The following is a 23333-nucleotide window of genomic DNA, read 5'->3' as shown; positions in this document are numbered from 1 at the left end:
ACCTTATTTTAACCAACAGAAGGTGCAGAAGTCAGACATCAGTGATGAAAAATCACACTGTGTTAACAACATTCATCCTGGTGTGACTGACAGATGACCCAAATTTACAGATTTTGCTTTTTATCTTTTTGTTCATCATCTATCTGCTGAGTGTCATTGGGAACCTGACAATCATCACCCTCACCTTTATAGATTCTCGCCTTAAAATACCTATGTATTTCTTTCTTCGGAATTTCTTCATTCTAGAAGTCTCTTTTACCACTGTCTGTATTCCCAGATACCTCTATACCCTTGCCTCTGGGGACAATGCAGTTACCTATAATCTTTGTGCCACTCAATTATTTTTTCTTATTGTCCTGGGTTTTTCCTCCTGACAGCCATGTCCTATGACCGCTATGTGGCCATCTGCAAATCCCTGCATTACACGACCATCATGAACAATATGGTCTGCATCAAGTTCCTCATTGGCTATTACATGATTGCTCTAATCATCATCATCCCACCATTTGGCATGGGCTTTGAGCTTGAGTTTTGTGACTCTAATATCACTTTGGCTGTGATGCTGCTCACATCCTGAAGATTACTTGCTTAGACACAGAGTTCCTAGAGTGATTCTTCTTGGTCCTGACTGTGTTGGGACTCATTTTCACCTTGGTGCGTGTAATCATGTCCTATACATACATCATCAGGACCATTGTCAGATTCCCTTCTGCCCAGCAAAATAAAAAGTCTTTTTCTACATGTTCTTCCCATATAATTGTGGTTTCTATCACTTATGGAAGCTGCATTTTCATCTACATCAAACCACATGCAAAAAAAGCGGTTGCTATAAAGAAGGTGGTGTCAGTGCTAACAACTTCAATTGCCCCCGTAATGAATCCTTTCATTTATACTCTGAGGAACAAGCAAGTGGTACAAGCTCTCAAAGATATGATCAAAAGGGTTGCATCTATTTCAAAGAACTAAGATTAGTGAGCTTAAAAGATCAAAGTGTAAAACAACTTCCTATAATTTTAACAGTTTTATTGAGATGTAATTTAACTATTATAAAATTTACAAGTTTTCATTGTACCATTGAATACACTCAAGTAAATTAATAGAGCTGTCCAATCGCCACTATAATCCATTCTAGAACATTTCCATCACCCCAAATATTTTTCTGATGACCATCGGCAGTCAGTCACCACTTTCATCCCCTCACCTCCAGTACGAACACTGATCTCTTTTCCTTCTCTATAAATTTGCTTTTTCTGGACATTTCATACAAATGGAAACATATATGTATTTGTGTCTAACTTCTTTTATTTGGCATAAAGTTTTTGAGGTTCATTCATGTTGTAGCAGTTATTAGAAGCTTACTCCATTTTATAGCAAATAGTATTCCATCACATGGATATATTACATTCATTTTTTCCTTCACCAGTTGAACATTTGGGTTGTTTCCATGTCATTGTGAGACATATGTTTTCATTCTCTGTAACTAAAATGGAGTTGTTGAGTTGTATGGTACCTATAGAGCTGTTTTCTAAATCTGTAACACGTTAGTCCCACCAGCAATGTGTAAAGGGTCCAGTTTCATGACATATTCACCAACACTTGAATTGTGACTCTTTTTTTATTATGGCTATTCTCATGAGTATGTGATGGCACCTGATTATGGGTTTAATTGGTATTTCCCTAATGATGAATGATATTGAGCATCTTTTCCTGTGTTTATCATATGTTTGTATGTCTTCTTTGGTGAAATTTCTATTCAAATAATTAGCCCATTTTTAATTGGGTTGCTTGTCTTTTATTTTTTTTAATTTTTGATTGCACTACACGGCATGCATGGTTCTTAGTTCCCTCACCAGATATTGAACCCATGCCCCCTGCATGAGAAACGTGAAGTTTTAGCCACTGGACTGATAAGCAAGTTCCAGGTTGCTTGTCTTCTTACTGAGCTGCAAGAACTCTTTGTATATTTTGATCCAAGTCCTTTATTAAATATTTGATATTTGAAAATCAAATATTTTCTCCCAATTTGTGGTATGTGAATAAATCTGTGAAGTAATATTCATTTAAAGTCATTCTTTTCAGCATTGCTTGTAATAGCAAAAGGCATTAAGTGCAATGTTTTTCAATAGAAGACTGATCAATTCAACAGAAGTTCCATTCTGTAGAATACCTTACATCTATTTAAAAAATTAAGTTAGCTTTTTGTGTATTGACATAGAAAATTTTCCATTATGCTGTATATTTAAAGTAAGAAAGATGCAAAATAGTGCATACATCCTTTCTGTTTAGAAAAAGATGAAAACTTATCATCTAATTTTACATATGCCTAAAAATTCATTAAAACAATGGAAAAATAGTGAAAATATATGCATAGGTAACCAAGCATATAAGGATAAGGTGATGAAAATGAGCTTTAACTGAATATCTTTTTATACATTCTGCTGTTACAAAGCTTTAAAAACTCATATAATGAATATGAGTATTCATCATGGAAATATATAAAAGTATATATACAAATACAACTTATACAATATATTCTATCAAAAATGAACTTACATATACTATATAAAATACATTTATATTTCATTAATATTAAAATCTTATATTTACATTTTATTCACATCTGTATTTAATTCATATTCATCATTCATGCAAGTTCATTCATAATTCATACAATTTAAAATATAAGCTTATATTGAATGTATCTATCATAAAACTGAATACCAATATGACACTTTTAGGCATGTATCATTCTCTGAAAGTGTTAATTTCAGGCATTTTTTAAAGAAATATTTCTGTTTATTTGAAATTTAAATGTCACTGGAGATCCTGTATCAGCAGCCAGATTTGAGGTGTATTTTTAAACTTAAATGCACATATTTGGAAAAGATGACCAAAGTTAAACTTTCAACTTTAATGGAATTTTTTAAAACTCTAAGTAAATATATTAAAATATAACGATAAGATATAGAGACAGGATCAGAAATTAATGAAGTGAAAAACAAAGATACAGCATGAGGGAAATTAATAAAGTGCTCTCCCAAAAAATAGAACTAATAAGGTTTTCATGTTCTGGTAAAATTGATAAACAAATAATAAGGAGGATATAGATAATATTAAAAATGGAAAGACTTTGATAGCTACAACTTAGATAGCAAACATTAAAATGCCATAAAAATATTATATCAGTAAATGTAAATCTTAGTAAAATGAACTACCTCTTTTTAAAATGACCTGAAAAAATAAAAAGCCTAAATGGTACTATAAAGTTTAAGGAAATTAATCAATAGTTTTGGTTTTTCCAGTTGTCATGTATGGATATGAGAGTTGGACCATAAAGAAGGCTGAGCACCAAAGAATTGAGGCTTTTGAACTATGATGTTGGAGAAGATTCTTGAGAGTCCCTTGGACTGCAAGGAGATCCAACCAGTCAACCCTAAAGGAAATCAATCCTGAATATTCATTGGAAGGACTGAGGCTGATGCTGAAGCTCCAATATTTTGGCCACCTGATGCAAAGAACTGACTCACTGGAAAAGACCCTGATGCTGGGCAAGATTGAAGGCAGGAGGAGAAGGGGATGACAGAGGATGAGATGGTTCGATGGCATCACCAACTCAATGGACATGAGTTTGAGCATGCTCTGGGAGTTGGTGATGGATAGGGAAGCCTGGTGTGCTGCAGTCCATGGGGTCCCAAAGAGTCAGACACAACTGAGAGACTGAACTGACTGAATTTGGTGGTTGTTCAGTTGCTAAGTCGTGTCCAAGTCTTTTTGACCCCATGGATGGCAGGATGACAGGCTCCCCTGTCCACCATCTCCCAGAGCTTGTTCAAATTCATGTCCATTGGGTCTAATTTACTAGATATTTTTAAAATTGATAAAATTCAAAATTCATTCTTGATAATTCTTAGTGAGTTATGAATGGAAGTGAATTGTGGAGTGTCCAAGTAGACCTGAAATCGTTAGTTTTGCTCTTTCCTACCCATGTTACTTACAAAAAAATAAAACCATCTGATAGTGAGGTATATTGTTTTACTTTAGAATTATGAGTGTGCAATCTCCTAAGTACTTATAATAACAAGTCGTGTAATTGGGCAAAACACACATGAGATGAATGGGTGCCCAAAATCAAAGGAACAGCTAATTCTCCCACAATAGACGGTGTGGTTTCACCAAGAGCAGCAACTTTGCATTCCTGAAAGCTTCTTCCCTGAACTCAGCAGAATTCCTTAAACAATGAAAAAAATGGTGAAAAGAAACCACACTTATGATTCATCAACAACAAACACTTACTGTTTTGCACCTGACCTATTTCTAATTCTATTGTTGCATCTTCCTTTCTCCAAGGACACAGTCCCAATTGAGAACAGTATTTTTTCCACCCAAAGTTAATTACACTATAGGTTAATTAGTGACTTTTGAACCTATGATCCCAAGGCATTGTATTGTTTCAGATGATCCCTGCTAACCTGTTGGGGACCAGATATAACTTATACCATTCTTGTTAATATGTAATTTGCAGAGAGTGCTCTCTTTCTGTGCAGAGGTCAAGATATCAGTTTGCCCAAACCAAAAAGAGCTTCTCACCAACGACAAGAGTCTTTAATTCTTTTAACTATACAGAACATATGAGCATTCTTCCTAGAATTAAGTCAGAAAATATCTTTCATTTTGTATCCTTATAAGACTATAGAAGATAAAAGGACATCTGAGAAAAAAATCCCTGGGAAACTGTGGGCAATGGGACCCTAAGAGATCTCTGCTCACTCACACACTTGCCAGTGAGTACAAGTGTGTGAGTGCGTGAAACATATTGTAGGACACACCATCAGCTAACAAAGTCTTCTCAGCTCTGAGTCACCCTAAGGATCTTTGTGGTTAAATTGCACAGAAGCCATGAGCAGCTATCTGAAAGGTGAGTATGATTTACTTGGTTCAAAGTTACAAGACAGAAAGCTTTGACCTAGGTGTTTCAAAACCCAGGTCCAGAAGAATTAAGAACAGTGTTTCACAATAGAAATCAATAGTTATATCCAATGTTATTCTATTCTCTGACAAGTGACATTTGAATTCTGATAAGACTTTATAAAGGTGTCCTCTGGAAAATTTTGAAGGCTAGGACAGTAAATTTTTAGGGGAAGAATATAGTCTCCCATGTGTGAAACCCTAAGACTTCCTTTTCTCTTAATCCAGCAAAAATGTCTCCCTAATGTATCTATTTTGCTCAAAAGCTTGAATATCTACCATTAGAGATAATTCCCTGTATTTAATGAGAAGTACCACAAAATATACTTGACAGGGTAAAACATTGTGTTATTAATAAGTGTGTGTTAGTCACTCAGTCGTGTCTGACTCTTTGTGACCCCCTGGACTGTACAGCCTGCCAAGCTCCTCTGTCCATGGAATTCTCCAGGAAAAAATTCTGGAGTAGGTTGCAATTTCCTCCTCCAGTTCAGTTCAGTTCAGTTCAGTCCAGTTCAGTCACTCAGTCATGTCCGACTCTTTGTGACCCCATGAATCACAGCATGCCAGGCCTCCCTGTCCATCACCAGCTCCCGGAGTTCACCCAAACTCATGTGCATCTAGTCAGTGATGCCATCCAGCCATCTCATCCTCTGTCTTCCCCTTCTCCTCCTGCCCGCAATCCCTCCCAGCATCAGAGTCTTTTTCCAATGAGTCAACTCTTCGCATGAGGTGGCCAAAGTATTGGAGTTTCAGCCTCAGCATCAGTCCTTCCAATGAACACCCAGGACTAGTATCCTTTAGGATGGACTGGTTGGATCTCCATGCAGTCCAAGAGACTCTCAAGAGTCTTCTTCAGCACCACAGTTCAAAAGCATCAATTCTTCGGCGCTCAGCTTTCTTCACAGTCCAACTCTCACACCCATACATGAGCACTGGAAAAACCATAGCCTTGACTAGATGGACATTTGTTGGAAAAGTAATATCTCTGCTTTTTAATATGCTATCTAGATTGGTCATAACTTTACTTCCAAGTAGTAAGCAAGCGTCTTTTAACATCATGGCTGCAATCATCATCTGCACAGTGGCTATAAATAAGATGCCACAATACATCAATGAACTTTTGTATGTTATTCTGCGTGAGTTTACCCAATATGTTTCAGGTGAGACTAAAGTAATAACAGATATTTGCAAGGAGCGAAGTTAGAATATTGTGAGTTCACAAGGATTATCCCAGGTTGACGAGAGCTTGGTGGACACCACATGTGAGCACTGGGAATCTAGATCAAAAGACAAGAAAAGATAACAGGAATGCTACTCAACTTTCACATCTGGTCGGGTGTGGTCACTCCCTGAGTGGTTCCACAGTACCTGAGAAAGAAGCAGTTAACTGGCCAACCATTTATTACACACCCAAATCAGACCGCTGTCCAGCAATGCAAGACAGTGGACTCTGAAGTGAGATCTGAGCACATATTGGAAATGGACACTGCACCCCCAGTGGGAAGGGAAAAGCCACATTTCCCTAGTCTCAGGGGAAACTCGCCTGAATATCATTATGGGAAATGGGTGGAAACATCCAAGAGAAAACATTCATGTTCTAAACTAATTGAGCTCTCCTGGGAAGATCTTGTTCCACCCCAGTGATGAGAGAAACCAGAGGCCCTAGAGACAGTGACTGCAAATGGGAAACATTCTGTTTGCTACAAATGTGCACATTAGTTGCTCACTCCATCTGACTCTTAGCAACCCCATGGACTGTGTAGCCCACCAGGCTCCTCTGTCCATGGGATTTCCAAGGCAAGAATACTGGAGTGGGTTGCCATTTCCTTTTCCAGGGTATCTTCTTGACCCAGGGATCTTCCTGACCCAGGAATCGAACCAGCATCTCCTGCATGGCAAGCAAATTCTTTTACTGTACAAGCCACCAGGAAACCCTACAAATGTAATGAATTATTACTGTTGAAGACCAACTATCATTCTACTATAACCCTTAACTCAGAAATAAATACACCCTGGGCATTGATTTATTTCATTCCCTGAAAGTTACTTGACAGCATCACAGAGAAGATGTTGGCCGTTTTCTGTTTCTCAAAAGATAAAGAGGAGAAATAAATCAGTCAAATAAACAGTTGAGAAGGCAGTGTTTTATAGTGGTTATGAGCTGGGTCATATAGACAGACAGTTAATATTCCTGCTTTACCGCATCCTAAGTCATTGACCTTGGGCACAATTCTAAATATTTCTGGACCATGATTTCCTCAATTGTAAAATGAGGATTAAATTACAAGCAGCCTCGGAGAGCTGCTTTGAAAATTAAATGATGTACTCTAAATGTTTAACATAATTATTGACATTTAGTACCTGCCTTATAAATATTACCTTCCTTGAATAAGTTTGTGAATTAAATTGAATACAATGAAAAGGGAATTCTCTACACTGGTATCTCCATTAAAAGCCAATTCTTATCCCAGCAATTTCCTCATGAGACGTTTATTCTTCAATTAAAAACATAAATATGCCTGAAGTGAGTAACATAAATATGGTTACCAGTTTATAAAACCCTAGGTGAATTTATTTCCTCCTACAGCACTGATGGTAAGTGTTCCCTGAAGTAATATAGAGACTGAGGAATCGGCTAGAATGGACTGAGTACCCTTGGAAGATTAAAACACACACACATTAGAAGTGGCAAACTTCCTAAGGGGTGAGTGGAAATCAGGGAAACCAAAAAAAAAAAAAACTGAAATTCTCTCATAAATTTAGCACAGTGCAAAAAAAGCATAGAAATAAGATTTAGAAAACTGAGATTCTTCCTTAGATTTTGCTCCTAGTGAGCCTGGTGACTGCTAACCCTCTGATTTCTATCTTTACAATTAGGCTAAAATAATTATTAAGGTGATTTGTATCTCAATTTATGTAGCTCTCTTAAGTCCTTGACCATTTCATTTACTGTAACCTGGCATCCATTTGACTAAGGTTTTGTTTTGTTGTTGTTGTTTTTTTCTCTCTCTCTCTCTTGTTCCTTTGCAATAGTTCAAAGAGAAAGAGATAAGGCAACATGTAGAGGCCATAAAGAGATTTCTTATAAATGAGTTGGAGGAATTTCTGGGGAGTTCTCAAGTACAATGAAATGAAACAAGAGGACCCTAGGACAAGGAGAGAATATGAAAGCTGCAGTTACTGAGAGGAAGTGAATATCCCAAGGAACAATGTTTGAATTAAGAGACTTGGGCAAGAAATCACATTAGAAAGTATTAACAGTATAGATCATGAATGTTTGAGATTCAGAGAGAATAAGTCACATGTTACATTGTATATAGTTGAATTACTTCCATGTAAACAGACTTATCAGTGAATATTACATTCATGGAACTTAAGAGGACCTTATAATTTTGTATTTAATCTCAAAGATAATAGCAAACTTAAAATATGTATACAGAATACAGTAAGAGGTGAGAGGTAAATCTAGGGATAAAGTGGGGAAAAGTATGAGATGGTATGTGAACACAGGGAGAGGCAGTAGGTCCTGGAAGAAGAAATAGAGTGAATAGAATGTATTTGATATCTGTTCTATGCCAGGCAGGATGCTAAGAGCCTGGAAGAATTCATGTATTTAATCTTTATACTAACCCTTGAAAAACATACAATTATTATTTGCATGACACAGACCAGGAAACAGAGCCCATTACTGAACTTTCCAAAGTTTCATGACCATGTGTGAACCCAAGCATCAAGCCCTGGTATCTATTTTATTCCAGAACTTCCAGTCTTAACCCCTACCTCTTTTTTTTTAAGTTTCTTTGGGTCTTCATTGCTGTGGGTGGGCTTTCTCTAGTTGCACTGAGCGGAGGTTATTCTCCAGTTGTGGTGTGTGGGTTTCTCGTTGTAGTGGCTTCTCTTGGTTGTGGAGCATGGGCTTTAGAGTCTATGGGCGTCAGCAATTGTGCCTTGCAGGCTCTAGAGTACAGGCTCAGTAGTTGTGGTGCATGGGCTCAGTTGCCCTGCAGCGTGTGGGATCTTAGTTCCTGAACCAGGGTTCGAACCCATATCCCCATATCCCAATGTCTTGGCCACCAGGGAAGTCCCATATCCTCCTGCTGGACTACCAGGGAAGTCCCATCCCTACATCTTATAATTAACCCAGATGGGCTCTCTCAGAGGAGACCTAGGACTGGGTGACAATTCTCCTCGGCCAAGTTCCTTCTGAGAAAATGAGGCAAAGAGATGAACAAAGTGAAAACCTTGCCACCAAGCCACCTCCTTCCCTCAACAATCCTTCCTTCAAGACACCACCGTTAACCCCAAGTAGCTTTAAAAGATTAATTCTTATTAGATCTTAGGTACAGATAATGTAGTTTAGTGTAATCATGGGAGATGATGACTAAAATATATCATTTATCTTTATGATTCCTAGAATTGCCTCAATACACTGAGATCCTTAAGTTAAGACTAAAGCTAAAAGATAAATGAATGATGTAACTTTTCAGTTACACTTTAAATGAAACTAGTCAATCAATCATCGAGGACAAAATGCCCGGCCTCATTCACTCAGTAAACTTGTATTGCATATCTGCTACGTGCCAGGAAAAAAAATCTAGCCCTGGGTTTACAGTGGTTTACAAAATAAATCCATCTGTGTTCTCACGGAACTTGTTATCAAGTAGAGTAAAAAGTAAATGGATAATAAAAGAAATAAACAGAGAAAGTGCTCACGACATTGGAGGCAGAAAAAATACATATAGGATCCTGAGAGATGCAACTTTGAGGGGATTATGTTTAAGCTGGCACCTGAAAAATAAGATCCAGTCACACGAGAATGCAAACAGAGCATTTCTAGAAGAGAGAAAATGGCAAAAGGTCAGAAATGAAAAATAATTTGGCATCTTCAAGGAACAGAAGACCCAAACAGCTAAGCTAGACAAAAATTAGGAGCATTTCACACCAATGAGATCATGAAGTATCTTATAAACCAGAGTAAGGAGTCTGACTTTTATTCCAAGGGTTCTGGAACTCCAGTGAGTGATTGTAAACAGAGAAATGGATCTTATGTAAGGTTTTGAAAATTACTCTGATTCTATCTTTCGAATAGACTTATGAGCATACATCTGTGTGGTTTAAAAGGGAAGAGAGCAGAGAGATGTGAGGCACTTTAGAGGAGAATGTGGATTATCATCACAAGCAAGGAAGGAGAGGCAGAGAGAAGAAAAAATTTAATTTCACAACCTTAACTGTAGTCACCCCTGTATCCCACATAGAACCAAGATGACAGCACAGCTTGAGGTTTTATTGTCAGGAAATTACAAACCATGTGTATTTTTATGACAGTGTTTTTCTGTTCATTAACACTGATAATAAAGCCTAGCTTCCTTTCCATTAGGCTGTTAACCAAATAATTCCTTTACTATTGAATTAATACTACATTGATATAGTAATAAGAATCTTTAGTAGAGCCTTCTGACTAGTATCCAGTACAATGCTCAGCAGTGAGAATCCAGTAGCAATAATGATTAATTAACCCCTGCTCCAATAGCATTCTTTATTAACAGGTAAATAAAATAGCATTCTTGATTCACAGGTAAATAAAATAAAACCTTGGCTTATGTAACTAAGTTAACATTAGCTAGGAATTTCATGTCATCCCTCTGCTAACTCATGTAACAGTCTAGTTCTCTGATCTAATTTCTCTCTTTTTTTTTAACACACAGACACAACCACTGTCAGGAATCAGGGATGAAAAATTACACAGCAATAACAACGTTCATCCTTGTGGGACTAACCGATGACCCGAATCTAAAGATTCTGCTGTTCATCTTTTTGCTTCTAACCTACCTTTTGAGTGTTGCTGGGAACCTGATCATCATCACTCTCACTCTGGTAGATCCTCACCTCAAAACACCCATGTATTTTTTCCTCCGGAATTTCTCCATCTTGGAAGTGTCATTCACAACCGTCTGCATTCCCAGATTCCTCTACACAATGGCATCTGGGGACAACACTGTTACCTACAATGCATGTGCCACTCAATTATTTTTTGTTGTTATCCTGGCTGTGACTGAGTTTTTTATTCTGACGGCCATGTCCTATGACCGCTACATGGCCATCTGCAAACCCCTGCATTACACGACCATCATGAACAACACGGTCTGCATTAAGTTCCTCATTGGCTGTTACATGATTGCTCTAATCATCGTCCTCCCACCATTTGGCATGGGCTTTGAGCTTGAGTTTTGTGACTCTAATGTCATAGATCACTTTGGCTGTGATGCTGCTCCCATCCTGAAGATTACTTGCTCAGACACAGAGTTCCTAGAGCGATTTGTCTTTGTACTGGCTGTATTGACACTCCTGTTCACCTTGGTGTGTGTAATCATGTCCTATACACACATCATCAGGACCATTCTCAGATTCCCTTCTGTGCAGCAAAGGAAAAGGGCTTTTTCTACATGTTCTTCCCATTTAATTGTGGTTTCCATCACTTATGGAACCTGCATCTTCATCTATATTAAACCACATGCAAAAGAAGGGGTAGCTATTAATAAAGTGGTGTCAGTTCTTACCACCTCTGTTGCCCCAGTAATGAATCCTTTCATTTATACTCTGAGGAACAAACAAGTGGTACAAGCTTTCAAAGACATGATCAAAAGGGTTGCATCCTTTTCAAATGACTAAAATGATTACTGAGTACAAAAGAAAAAATTGTAAAAGTATTCCTTGGTATTCATTTATTTTTCTCTAATGGTATGTTAGCCATGGTTTTATACACCACAACCTCATTCTGTTACACTTAGTACCTACCATTAATACATGTATTGATAATCCTTTTAGCTCAACCTATCTCCAGGAATACATGGGGGAAATTCTCTGTAAATATTTATAACCATATGTCTGTTACTTACAGAACCAAGAAATGTAAGCAATATCAATGTACTATTATATTGGTGCTCAGCTACTCCTCTTTTACTGACTGATATGTCCTAAGCGAGTCCCAGATCTCCCAGGAGCAGCAGTGACAGTGGTTTCACTGGTGTATGAATATGTCTGACCTCATTGTATACATTAAATAATGTGAATTTCTGTGAAAATATGTACTTTGCACATATGTTAAATATGTGAATATCAATTATACCTCAATAAAGCTGTCTTCAAAAGGGAAAATTATTTGTGAAGTCATATGCACAGATTTATTTCCTTCTAGGATACACTTTCTGTCAAGTATGTGCTTGTTTGCCACTTTGATATTGATGACTGTATCTCTAAGACAACATATTATGGTAATTAACTACAACACCTTAAGGCTTTTTTCTTAATAGATGATCAGACTCTAATCTTAAAAATGTGAAAAGAAAAATAATAAATCTTATAGATGAAAACTAGAAGAATATTTCCATGATCTAGGGGTAAAGAATTTTTTTTATATGGGAGTATAGTTGATTAACAATCTTCTGCTAGTTTCAGGTGTACAGAAAAGTGATTCAGTTATACATATGCTGTGGTTGTTGTTTTAGCTGCTTAGTCATGTCCAACTCTAATGGAGCGGGTTGCCATTTCCCTCGCCACCAATTATACATACACATGTAACTATTTTTTTCTAATCTTTTCTAATTCTTTTCCCATTTAGGTTATTACAGAATATTGAACAGAGTTCCATGTGGCTAACGATATTTTTTTAAACTAAAAACAGAAAGCATTAACCATTGTTTTAAAAGCCTAAAAAAATAACTTTTTTAAAGTATGGTAAACTGAAATATTTTACAGTAAGGAAAGTTCCATTCATCAAGAAACATTAGAGAATGAAAGGCAGATATATGAGTCTAGAAGAGTATTCAGGTAAATGTGGGAGTATGAATTTTCCCTGGATTTCTTATGGTTCCTGTAAATGTTAATTCTTTTCGTTGGCACTTGGGAATGCTAACTGGCAGTTGGGAATGCCAATTTCCAACTCTTCTCCTGCCTTAAGAATTAGGTCTGCAGCCATTTGGCTAGTTAATTGCTCTGATCCAAAAAGATAATAAAAATTCTATCTCCCCTAGCAAGTCAAATGGTTACAGCCAAATACTGTCTTTAGGTTAAACACCAAGGTTCCAGGAAGACTAGGATTGTTTCCCTAATTATTTTACACATCAAGGAAAAAGGAAACTCAGGAACTTGGCTGCCATCTCTAAATTGTAAAAGCTAAGACCTGCATGGATCTATCTGACTACTGGAGACATTTTATTTACCTATCAAATGGCTAAAGAGAAGACCCTTTCTGGAAGGGAGCGGACAACTGCCTCCTTTTCCTTTATAAGTGGAGAATTATTTCTCCTCATCTATTGCCTATGGGTTTCCCAGGTGGCGCTAGTGGTAAAGAACCCACCTACCAATGCCAGAGATATAGGAGAAGCAAGTTTGATCCCTGGGTTGGGAAGATTCCCCAACAGGAGGGCATGGCAACCCACTCCAATATTCTTGCCTGGAAAATCCCATGGACAGAGGAGCCTGGCAGGCTACAGTCCATGGGGTCGCACAGAGTCACACACGACTGAAGCGACTTAGCATGCATGCATTGCCTGTGGGTTTAGAATTGCTCACACAGGATATCTGACTTGGCTGTCATCATGTCACTGCAGTGATTAGACTTAGGGTGAGGAGATCTAATATGCTTATTATTTATTTGTGTTAGTCGCTCAGTCACGTCTAACTCTTTGAGACCCCAAGGACTGTAGCCCACCAGGTTCCTCTGTCCTGTGGGCTAATAAAGGTTTACTAATAAAGGTAGAATCAGATGCACTTTCTTAAGATCAGAGGATTACATAGCTACTCATCAAATGTTGAAAATGTTAGTCATTCAGGCATGTCCCAACTCTTTGTGACCCCAGGGACTGTAGCCTGCCAGTCTCCTCTGTCCATGAGATTTCCCAGGCAAGAATACTGGAGTGGGTTGCCCTTCTCCAGGGCATCTCCCCAACCCAGGGATCAAACTGGAGTCTTCTGCATTGCAGGGGGATTCTCTACTGTCTGAAACACTAGGAAAGCCCCATATTTATTTACTGAGAGGTAAATAAGCAGGTCAGGAAGCAACAGTTAGAACTGGACATGGAACAACAGACTGGTTCCAAATAGGAAAAGGAGTACATCAAGGCTGTATGAGGTCACCCTGCTTATTTAATTTATAGGCATAACACATCATGAGAAACACTGGGCTGGATGAAGCACAAACTGGAACCAAGATTCCTGGGAGAAATATCAATAACCTCAGATATGCAGATGACACCACCCTTATGGAAGAAAGTGAAGAAGAACTAAAGAGCCTCTTGATGAAAGTGAAAGAGGAGAGTGAAAAAGTTGGCTTAAAGCTCAACATTCAGAAAACTAATATCATGGCATCTGGTCCCATCACTTCATGGCAAATAGATGGAGAAACAGTGGAAACAGTGGCTGACTTTATTTTTCTGGGCTCCAAAATCACTGGAGATGATGATTGCAGCCATGAAATTAAAAGACGCTTACTCCTTGAAAGGAAAGTTATGACCAACTTAGACAGCATATTCAAAAGCAGAGACATTACTTTGTCAACAAAGATCTGTCTGGTCAAGGCTATGATTTTTCCAATAGTCATGTATGGATGTGAGAGTTGGACTATAAAGAAAGCTGAGTGCTGAAAAATTGATGCTTTTGAACTGTGGTATTGGAGATGACTCTTGAGAGTCCCTTGGACTGCAAGGAGATCCAACCAGTCCATCCTAAAGGAAATCAGTCCTGAATATTCATTGGAAGGACTGATATTGAAGCTGAAACTCCAATACTTTGGCCAACTAATGCGAAGAGCTGACTCATTTGAAAAGACGTTGATGCTAGGAAAGATTGAAGGCAGGAAGAGAAGGGGACAACAGAGGATGAGATGGTTGGATGGCATCATTGGCTCAATGGGCATGAGTTTGAGTAAACTCTGGGAGTTGGTGATGAACAGGGAGGCTTGGCGTGCTGTGGTTCATGGGATCGCAAAGAGTCGGACACGAATGAGTGACTGAACTGAACTGAACTGAACTGACCTGAGAGGTAAATATGAAATCTGCCTCTGATCTAGAATACCTCGGTGTACATTTAAGAATAAAATTAATAGAAATAAATATTTAAAAATCAACAATAAATTAGTATTATATTCCATACTTTAGTTTCAATTTAAAGTTACTGTGTATAACATCAACATACAAAAATCAATTGTATTATCTATATGCCAAAAACAAACCAGTAGAAGATGAAACTAAAATAAGACATCATTTACAAATCAAATAGTGGTGAATGAATATATGCAAGATTTATTGGAGAAAAAGATAACATTCTATTTGCAGACATTTTAAAGATTCAAATAAATGGCTGTACCGTACTTATGGGCTAGAAAACAAAACATCTTAAAGATACCAATTTTCACAAGTTTACTATAGGTATAATGCAATCTCAGTAAGGATTTCATAGATTTTTTTTTGTAATACTTGATAGGCAAAATTTCTGCTGAGTTACAAAGGATAAAAAATAATGACACACTCTAAAAGAAGGATAACAAAATGAAATTATCAGAGATCACTAATTATTCTAAAGTGAAAAAGTGAAAGTTGCTCAGTCATGTCCAACTCTTTGCAATCCAGTCCATGGAACTCTCTAGGCCAGAATACTGGAGTGGGTAGCCTTTCCTTTCTCCAGGGGATCTTCCCAACCCAGGAACTGAACCCAGGTCTCTGGCATTTTGGGCAGATTCCTTACCAGCTGAGCTATCAGGGAAGCCCTAGTTATTTAAAACAGCATATTATTGTTGTAGGAATAGACAAATAGACCAATGGAAGATAATTGAACTTAGAAATTGACTCATATATATGTGAACCCTTAATTTATGATAAAGTTATCACTAAAATGGAAAAGGACAGTCTTAACAGCAAACAACTCTGGGAATATTTGATGTCTATATGGGAAAAAGTGAAATTGGATATCAATTACAGAAGAAATCAATTCCAAATGAATTATAGACATAAACCTGAAAGTCAAAAAATTAAAGAAGATTATATAGAATATTTTCATGGTAGTGGGTTAGGGAAATTTTTTCTTAACTTAGGTACAACAAAAAATTGATAAATTTGACTGCATTAAAATTAAGAATCTGTTCACAAATGAAAATCAGTAACAGAGTGAAAAATAGTAAGATATCTGCAACTCATATAATCCAAAAAGTATTTATCTTCAGAATATATAAAGAATTCCAACATATCAATAGAGAAAAGACTGATAGCCCAATTAAAAAAAAGTGAGCAAGAGATTGGAAAAAGGACTTCAAAAAAGAGAAATATAAATGGCTAATATTGTTATAGAAAATTCTTCACCTACACTAACAATCATGGGAAAAGCAAATTAAGATCACATGAGTTCTACATCATATAATCAGATAGGTAAACATGGACAATCTGAAGTCCAAGTAAGGAAGCTATGGAGCAGAGAGCAATTGGATATTGTAAACAATTCAACCACTTTGAAATCAATTCAGCATTACTATTAAAGTTGAAATAATACATACCCAATAACCGAGCAATTCCACTTGTGGAATACATGTGTCAGTAGAACTGTGCATTTCATAGTGTTTCCAAAATGAAAAATAAATCCCTGATAACTAAATGAATAAATGGTGGCAGATTCATACAATGGAATGCTGCTGCTGGTAAGTCGCGTCAGTCATGTCCGACTCTGTGCAACCCCATAGATGGCAGCCCACCAGGCTCTCCCGTCCCTGGGATTCTCCAGGCAAGAACACTGGAGTGGGTTGCCATTTCCTTCTCCAATGCAGGAAAGTGAAAAGTGAAAGTGAAGTCGCTCAGTCATGTCCAACTCTTTGCAACCCCATGCACTGTAGCCCACCAGGATCCCCCATCCATGGGATTTTCCAGGCAAGAGTACTGGAGTGGGGTGCCATTGCCTTCTCCGATACAATGGAATATTATAATGCAAATGAATGAGTCACAGCTATCAGCAGCAACACAAATTAACTATATGCATAAAACTGAACAAAAGAAGTGAGACACGAAGGAATACATACAATGTAATTCCATTTTTATAAAGGTTGAAAACAGGCAACACAAAGCTATATTGTTTAAGGATCCATAAATAAAATTGTAAATGTAAGAAATATAATTTGTTGAAATTTTCTCATATATAAATGGAGATACAAATAAATCCAGATTCAAAAGATTTCTGAGATAATTGAAGAAGTTAATTCATGTAACAGACTCACCCCCTACTCAAAAAGAAGTAGAGATCACTTAATAGCACAGTTATTCATAATTTGCTCCTTGGCCTTGCTATTAATGTTTGTGGTGTTAGTATTGTCATTGATTTTTTTATCTTTTGAAATCTCTGAGAACACAAACATTTATCCAAAATGAAGTTTCTCACAACATATGTTTTTTTTTCCTTTTTGAGTATAATCTTTGTACTTCGTTCTTATAATATCTTATAATATCAAAAAGATGAACAAGAAGAAAAAAATGGACAGAAAATAAGATAATATTTTATTATATTTGGGGGCAGGTGGTGGATGAATGACAATCATAATTTGAGACATGGCTTAATTTTTAATGAACTTAGAGGTACTGTACAGGGCCACTCACACTCCTACAAATGAAAGAGCCCCTAATTGTGCTGATTTTAGAAAAATGATTCACAAAGTATTTTCAGAATGTGGGGCTCTTCAATGACCCTCAAATTGTGTCACCAATGTGGTAGCATGTTTCAGTGATAACCGAGTGGTAATTTTTCTAGCCATCTTCAAAGGTCTCACTTCATTACTCTCATCTTCTCTCTCAGATTCTTAGGCTGTAGCTGACTCTCTCACTGTACCTTTTTTTTCTTTTTGGTCTTTTTTTCCCAAATATATTGAAATATAATTGACATGTAATATTGAGTAACTTTTAAGACATACAATGTGATAATTTGATATTCTCATTGTACTTTTAACATAGTTTCCTTGGCCTTTCTTCTCTCAAATATGTGTCCACAACTTGCTCACAAAGTTGTCAACTATTGATGCTCATTAACACCTCTGAACTTGAGTCCACAGGGCACTTTTAGCTTCTTAGGGAAATTGATCCCCATGTGCATTCTCTAAAAGGAACAGATAAAACCTGGAAGTCCATATCCTGGCTTCTAAGGAGAGCAACATAATTTATTACAAATCAGAAAATTTAGGGTATTTTCAGTCTGATCAGTCCCCCTTTTTAATCCTATCATTGCTACTTTTTATAGTTTTTTGGTATGCTATTAGCCCCTGTTAAGTAGAACCCTGTCTCTCAAGAACTGAAGTTTAATCTAATTTGAATTATTTGAAGTAATAGAGAAAATAATTCTCTTCTATTTAGTTAAGCCTTATAAGGTTGAGTACTTCCATGAAAGAGCATGGCAGGATAAGGCAAGACAATACAAATAAATTATGCTAATTTTTTGCTATTTGTAGATTCATATGTGAATCTCACATTTGATTCACCTTTTAGTATCAACCAGGTAAACAGACCACCACAGTCATTCAAATTGTGAACAGTATAAGCCCTTTATGTTTCTAGTTTCCAAAATCACTGATGGAATCATTAGTGGACATAGACCATGAAATTTTACCATTGTGAAATTCTGAAAGAAAATGTAAAGCCACTGTTAAAAATTTCAGGTGAGTACAACCAGGGAAATAAGATCCAGATCTGAGAAAACCAGATTCAGGTTTCACCTTACCTGGTCTCTCAATATTCATGTATGGCTATCATGGGATATCGGTGATGTCTGAAAGTATATGACTTTTCTAACTAACCATACAGGTTGATTAAAGGATCCCTTAAAATGTCCTTTGCCACAAGAATATTTTTAATCAGATAAGGCTACAGGTGCAAAAACATGTAACTATCAAGTTTGCCTTCCTTAGTGACTACCAATATATCTACAAAGAACAATTATAACCAATAATACTGGCATCAATTTCCTCATTTCTGTGCTCTACGAACAGTGGAAACACATATTTTTGAGATTTATAACTAGCCTCTATTCCTAGATACCATTCAGCAGTCTTCAAAACTTTGAGCAAAATCCATTCTGGGAGCTATGTCCTATGACCGCCACAATATCTCTCTCCCCAGTTGTATGCCAAATCAGTGCCCAGCAGACTCTGGCAATGAAGTGTAAGTGAAAAGTGAAAGTGTTAGTCATCAATCGTGTCCAATTCTTTGCAAACGCCATGGACTCTAGCCTGCCAATTTCCTCTGTCCATGGAATTCTCCAGGCAAGAATATTAGAGTGGGTTGCCATTTCCTTCCCCAGGGGATCTTTCTGAATCAGGGATCAAACCAAGTCCCTTGTATTGCAGGCAAATTCTTTACCATCTGAGCCACCAGGGAAGCCCATAAAGCATAAGGCTTAATGCATATCAATACAATTTAGTGATGGCAGAAGACTGGACATAGGAAAAAACTTATGGTATAAAATGATAGCATTCTGAAACAGTCTCATAATCTTAAAGGCCAAATAGACGTTCATCTGAAAAAAGTTCAGGAAGGTAACAAAAACAAACAGCTTTGGATTGGGGGTTTGTAACATTGCCTGTACTGGGAGAATTTCCACAGGTTACTTTAAAGAGGAAACCAGGCAACTAGACTGTGAAGGAGATGAGAGTCAGCTACATATATGATGAAGTATTGGGTAGTGTATGAAGGAGAACACAAAAAGAAGAGAAAAGAAGAACAAAGAGAAAAATTTATACCAAGAACATAGAAGTAAAAAAGACATAGAGAACTAAAATCAGATAAAATTATTTAAATGTAGGAAATTTATGAATATTTTATAAGTAAGGACATGTACAGGCAGAGTCATTCTTGTGTGACATGTCTGTGTTAAGAACCCAGGAATAGGAGAAATGACAAAAGCTTTATTAATTGAACCAATATTTTATGTTTTGCTGTTTTTAACTCCATTATATGAATTCTCTATGCACATCATTCCTGTGTGTATTTTAGATCATTCTTTGTGTTTAATCATTTTCATTCATGTTTTAATGTGAAAATATTGATCCATTAAAATATTCAGTTTCCAAAAAAGAGCTTTATGAATGAAGCCACTTACATAGGAACCCTGGGTCTTCCAATGAGTCATCCCTAGTCCAGTGGGATGCCACTTTGGGCCAATTTGGATGAAGAGTTGATAATATGACCTGATTCTGTTGGTTGCAATTAACTTCATTTTTCCTAGCCTGAGAAACTCCAGTTTTGATCACTGACCTTCCCTTTTCCCTTTAGATCTACTGAAGGTCAGCAATGAAAACCAAACCACATTTACTGAGTTTATTTTGTTGGGCCTCACAAATCAACCTGAACCCAGGTGGTGATATTCACCTCTCTGTTCCTCGCCTACTTGCTAAGTGTCCTAGGAAATCTGACTATCATCATTCTCACTCTGGTAGACCCTCACCTCAAGACTCCCATGTGTTTCTTCTTCCAGAATTTCTCCTTCTTAGAAGTTTCCTTCACATCCATTTTTATTTCCAGGCTTCTGACCAGCTTGACAACAGGAAATAAAGTTGTCAGCTTTCCTGGCTGCCTGACTCAGTATTTTTTTGCTATACTCCTTGGAGCAACAGAGTTTTACCTCCTGACTTCTATGTCCTATGTCCACTATGTGGCCATCTGCAAACCCCTGCATTACTTGACCATCACGAGCAGCAGAGTCTGCATACAACGTGTGTTCTGCTCCTGGCTAGGGGGAGCCCTGGCTATCTTGCCACCAATTATCCTGATAAGCCAGATGGATTTTTGTGCCTCCAATGTTCTGAATCAATATTATTGTGACTATAGACCCCTCCTAGAGGTTGCCTGCTCAGACACAAGACTTTTAGAATTAGTAGTCATCTTCTTAGCTGTTTTGACTCTGGTGGCTACTCTTTTGCTGGTGACACTTTGTTTTTTTTGTGTGTGTTTTTTTTTTGGTTTTTTTTGAGGGCGGCGCGCTCCCGAGGACCGCCCGCGCCGCGCGTCACCGCACCGCCCCCGCTTTCCGCCCGCGCAGGCGCGCGGCGCGACACTTTGTTATACATATATTATCAGGACCATTCTGAGGATTACTTCTGCCCAGCAAAGGACAAAGGCTTCTGCCACTTGTTCCTCCCACATGATTGTCATCTCACTCTCTTATGGCAGCTGCATCTTTTTATACATGAACCCATCACCAAAAAAAGGAGGGAATTTCGACAAGGAAATATCTCTGCTCATGACTTCAGTTAGCCCTTTGTTGAACCCCTTTATTTATACCCTAAAGAATCAGCAGGTGAAGCAAGCTTTTAAGAACACCATAAAAAAATTACAAAATTTTAATAATCATAATTTATTATTTTAATTAATAAAATTAACAAATAATTGAGTTAATACATATCTAATAAGTGTTGACTATGTTTCAAAGGATATTCTGGGCACTGAGAATAGAAATACAAGAAACATAGCTCCCAAATTTCTAAGAACCTCCAGGCCAGTATCATAGAGAGATATAAAAACATATAAATTATAATGAAACTAAATAAATGCTATTACAAAGAAATAAATGAGATGTATAAAAAATGATTTGAGACAACTTTGCTCTTGATATCATGATTTCTCACTTTTGAGACATTTGATTTCTCACTTTTGAGACATTTGAGAGGCAAAATGGTGTATAATGGGAACAGTAGGAGGATATTAATTTAGAGTGAATGGTAGGAGCCCAGTAGTGAAGATATTTATTGCACATTTAAGAGTTAACTAAGTATTACTGAGCCAAGAGAAATTATAAGAAAGTAATATATCAATTTTGCTTTATGAGGAATATAATAAAGCAGTGAATAAATTAACTTTTACATACAAGATGAGTGACAAGCAATTAGTCAAGAATAGCATTCACAAACAATAGTAAACGTTTCATTATGGTCCATAAAATAGAGAGAAAGGACACAATTACAGTCTCAATCCAAGCAATGTAGTGGACAGAAATGAGAAAGTTTTCCAGCATGGAAGACTGCATGGTTGATAAAGCCATAAATCAAATGAAGGATTCAAGAGAAAAACATTTGTCAGCTTAATACTTACAAATTATATTTAATCAAGTTTGTTTTGAAACACAGATGAAAAAATAAATGTATGAGAAGTATTTGTTTATCAGTGTGCCAATGGACTCAGCTTTAGGACATGTGAAATATAAGATTAATTTAAAGGTAAATTTGAGCAAGCTATCCAAGGAACAAGTGAGGCTTGGACATAAATGTCTGGCTTTTATCTCAGAGTGATTGAAGAGCACAGACTTAGGAAACAGTCTGAAAAATAGTTTCTAATCAAGGATATTCTGAAATAAAGTCTGCCAATAGTAGCCATCAGAGAGATGAAAGAGGAGGAAGAGGAGGGAGACAGTGGAAAAGAAGAAGGGAAGGAGAAAGGAAAAAAGGGAGAAAGGAAATAAAGAGATATAGAAAAGGAAGTAAAACGTCCCCCTGGAAGTCAAAAATTATAGGCTTAAAAATTGTCAGAATTGGAAGCAAAGCAGTTGAATTGGCAGTGTTAAAAAGGTTCACTATACTTTCAAAGCTTTATAAGTCAAGTTCAAAATTATTTCAATCTAGTAATGCCAGACAACTAGAGGTCATGTAGAGAAGGAAAAGACTGTCATACCTAATTTTAAAAGAAATTAAAGTCTTAGACATGCAAGGTAGACACTGAAGGAAATAATGAGAACAAGAAAAATGTTGAATCTACTTGCCTGGCAAGTGGAAGCATTTCACTGTGCCTCTTTTCATAATAATAATCCACCATCTGTGCTGTTTGATATTTTCCCTAAAATTAGTGTCTTATGATTTCTTCTGAAAAGCTTTCTCAATTGTGTTTTTTAAATTTATTTCTAATTGGAGGATAATTGATTTCTGCCATACAACAACATTAACCAGCCATAAGTATACATACGTCCCCTGCCTCTTAAATCTTCCCCCCTCCACCCGCATCCCACCCTTCTAGGTTGTCACCTAGCACTGGGTGACAGATCCCTATGTTATACATCAATTGTATTTTAAATGCACAGGTGGGAGACTTTGAACACTTTAAAGCAATTGCCTCCATCACTCGGTCGTGTCCAACTCTTTTGCAACCCCATGGACTGTAGCCCTCCAGGCTCCTCTATCTATGGAATTTTCCAGGCAGGAATACTGGAGTGGGTTGCCATTTCCATCTTCAATAAATACAGTGGTACCATACAATTACATTATTTTCTTGAACAGCTTTTTTAATTGTCTAGTGACACATAATTACCTTTTTATTTAACACTATTTGCCATATCTTATTTTCAAATGTTTGTCTGTTAAACAT

The 23333-nt window shown here is 37.0% G+C and overlaps 1 protein-coding gene, 1 long non-coding RNA gene and 2 pseudogenes across 2 annotated transcripts in view; 3 read left to right on the top strand and 1 right to left on the bottom strand.

Annotated features, from left to right (window-relative positions):
* The window catches only part of LOC133248857 (uncharacterized), an 89374-nt gene that overhangs the window by 38663 nt on the left and 27378 nt on the right, over positions 1-23333 (bottom strand). The window lies entirely within an intron of this gene.
* On the top strand, positions 45-978 carry LOC133248855 (olfactory receptor 6C2-like; annotated as a pseudogene).
* On the top strand, positions 10577-11634 carry LOC133248616 (olfactory receptor 6C2-like). The gene has a single exon (XM_061419010.1). It carries the CDS (start codon positions 10696-10698, stop codon positions 11632-11634), a length of 939 nt encoding a protein of 312 aa, XP_061274994.1. The 5' UTR covers positions 10577-10695.
* LOC133248615 (olfactory receptor 6C4-like) lies at positions 18583-21309 on the top strand (annotated as a pseudogene).

The sequence above is a fragment of the Bos javanicus genome, chromosome 5, assembly GCF_032452875.1.
Source record: "Bos javanicus breed banteng chromosome 5, ARS-OSU_banteng_1.0, whole genome shotgun sequence".
In the NCBI taxonomy this organism is placed as follows: Eukaryota; Metazoa; Chordata; class Mammalia; order Artiodactyla; family Bovidae; genus Bos; species Bos javanicus.
Note: the sequence above shows the minus strand (reverse complement) of the source record. Positions and strands in the feature narration are given on the sequence as shown.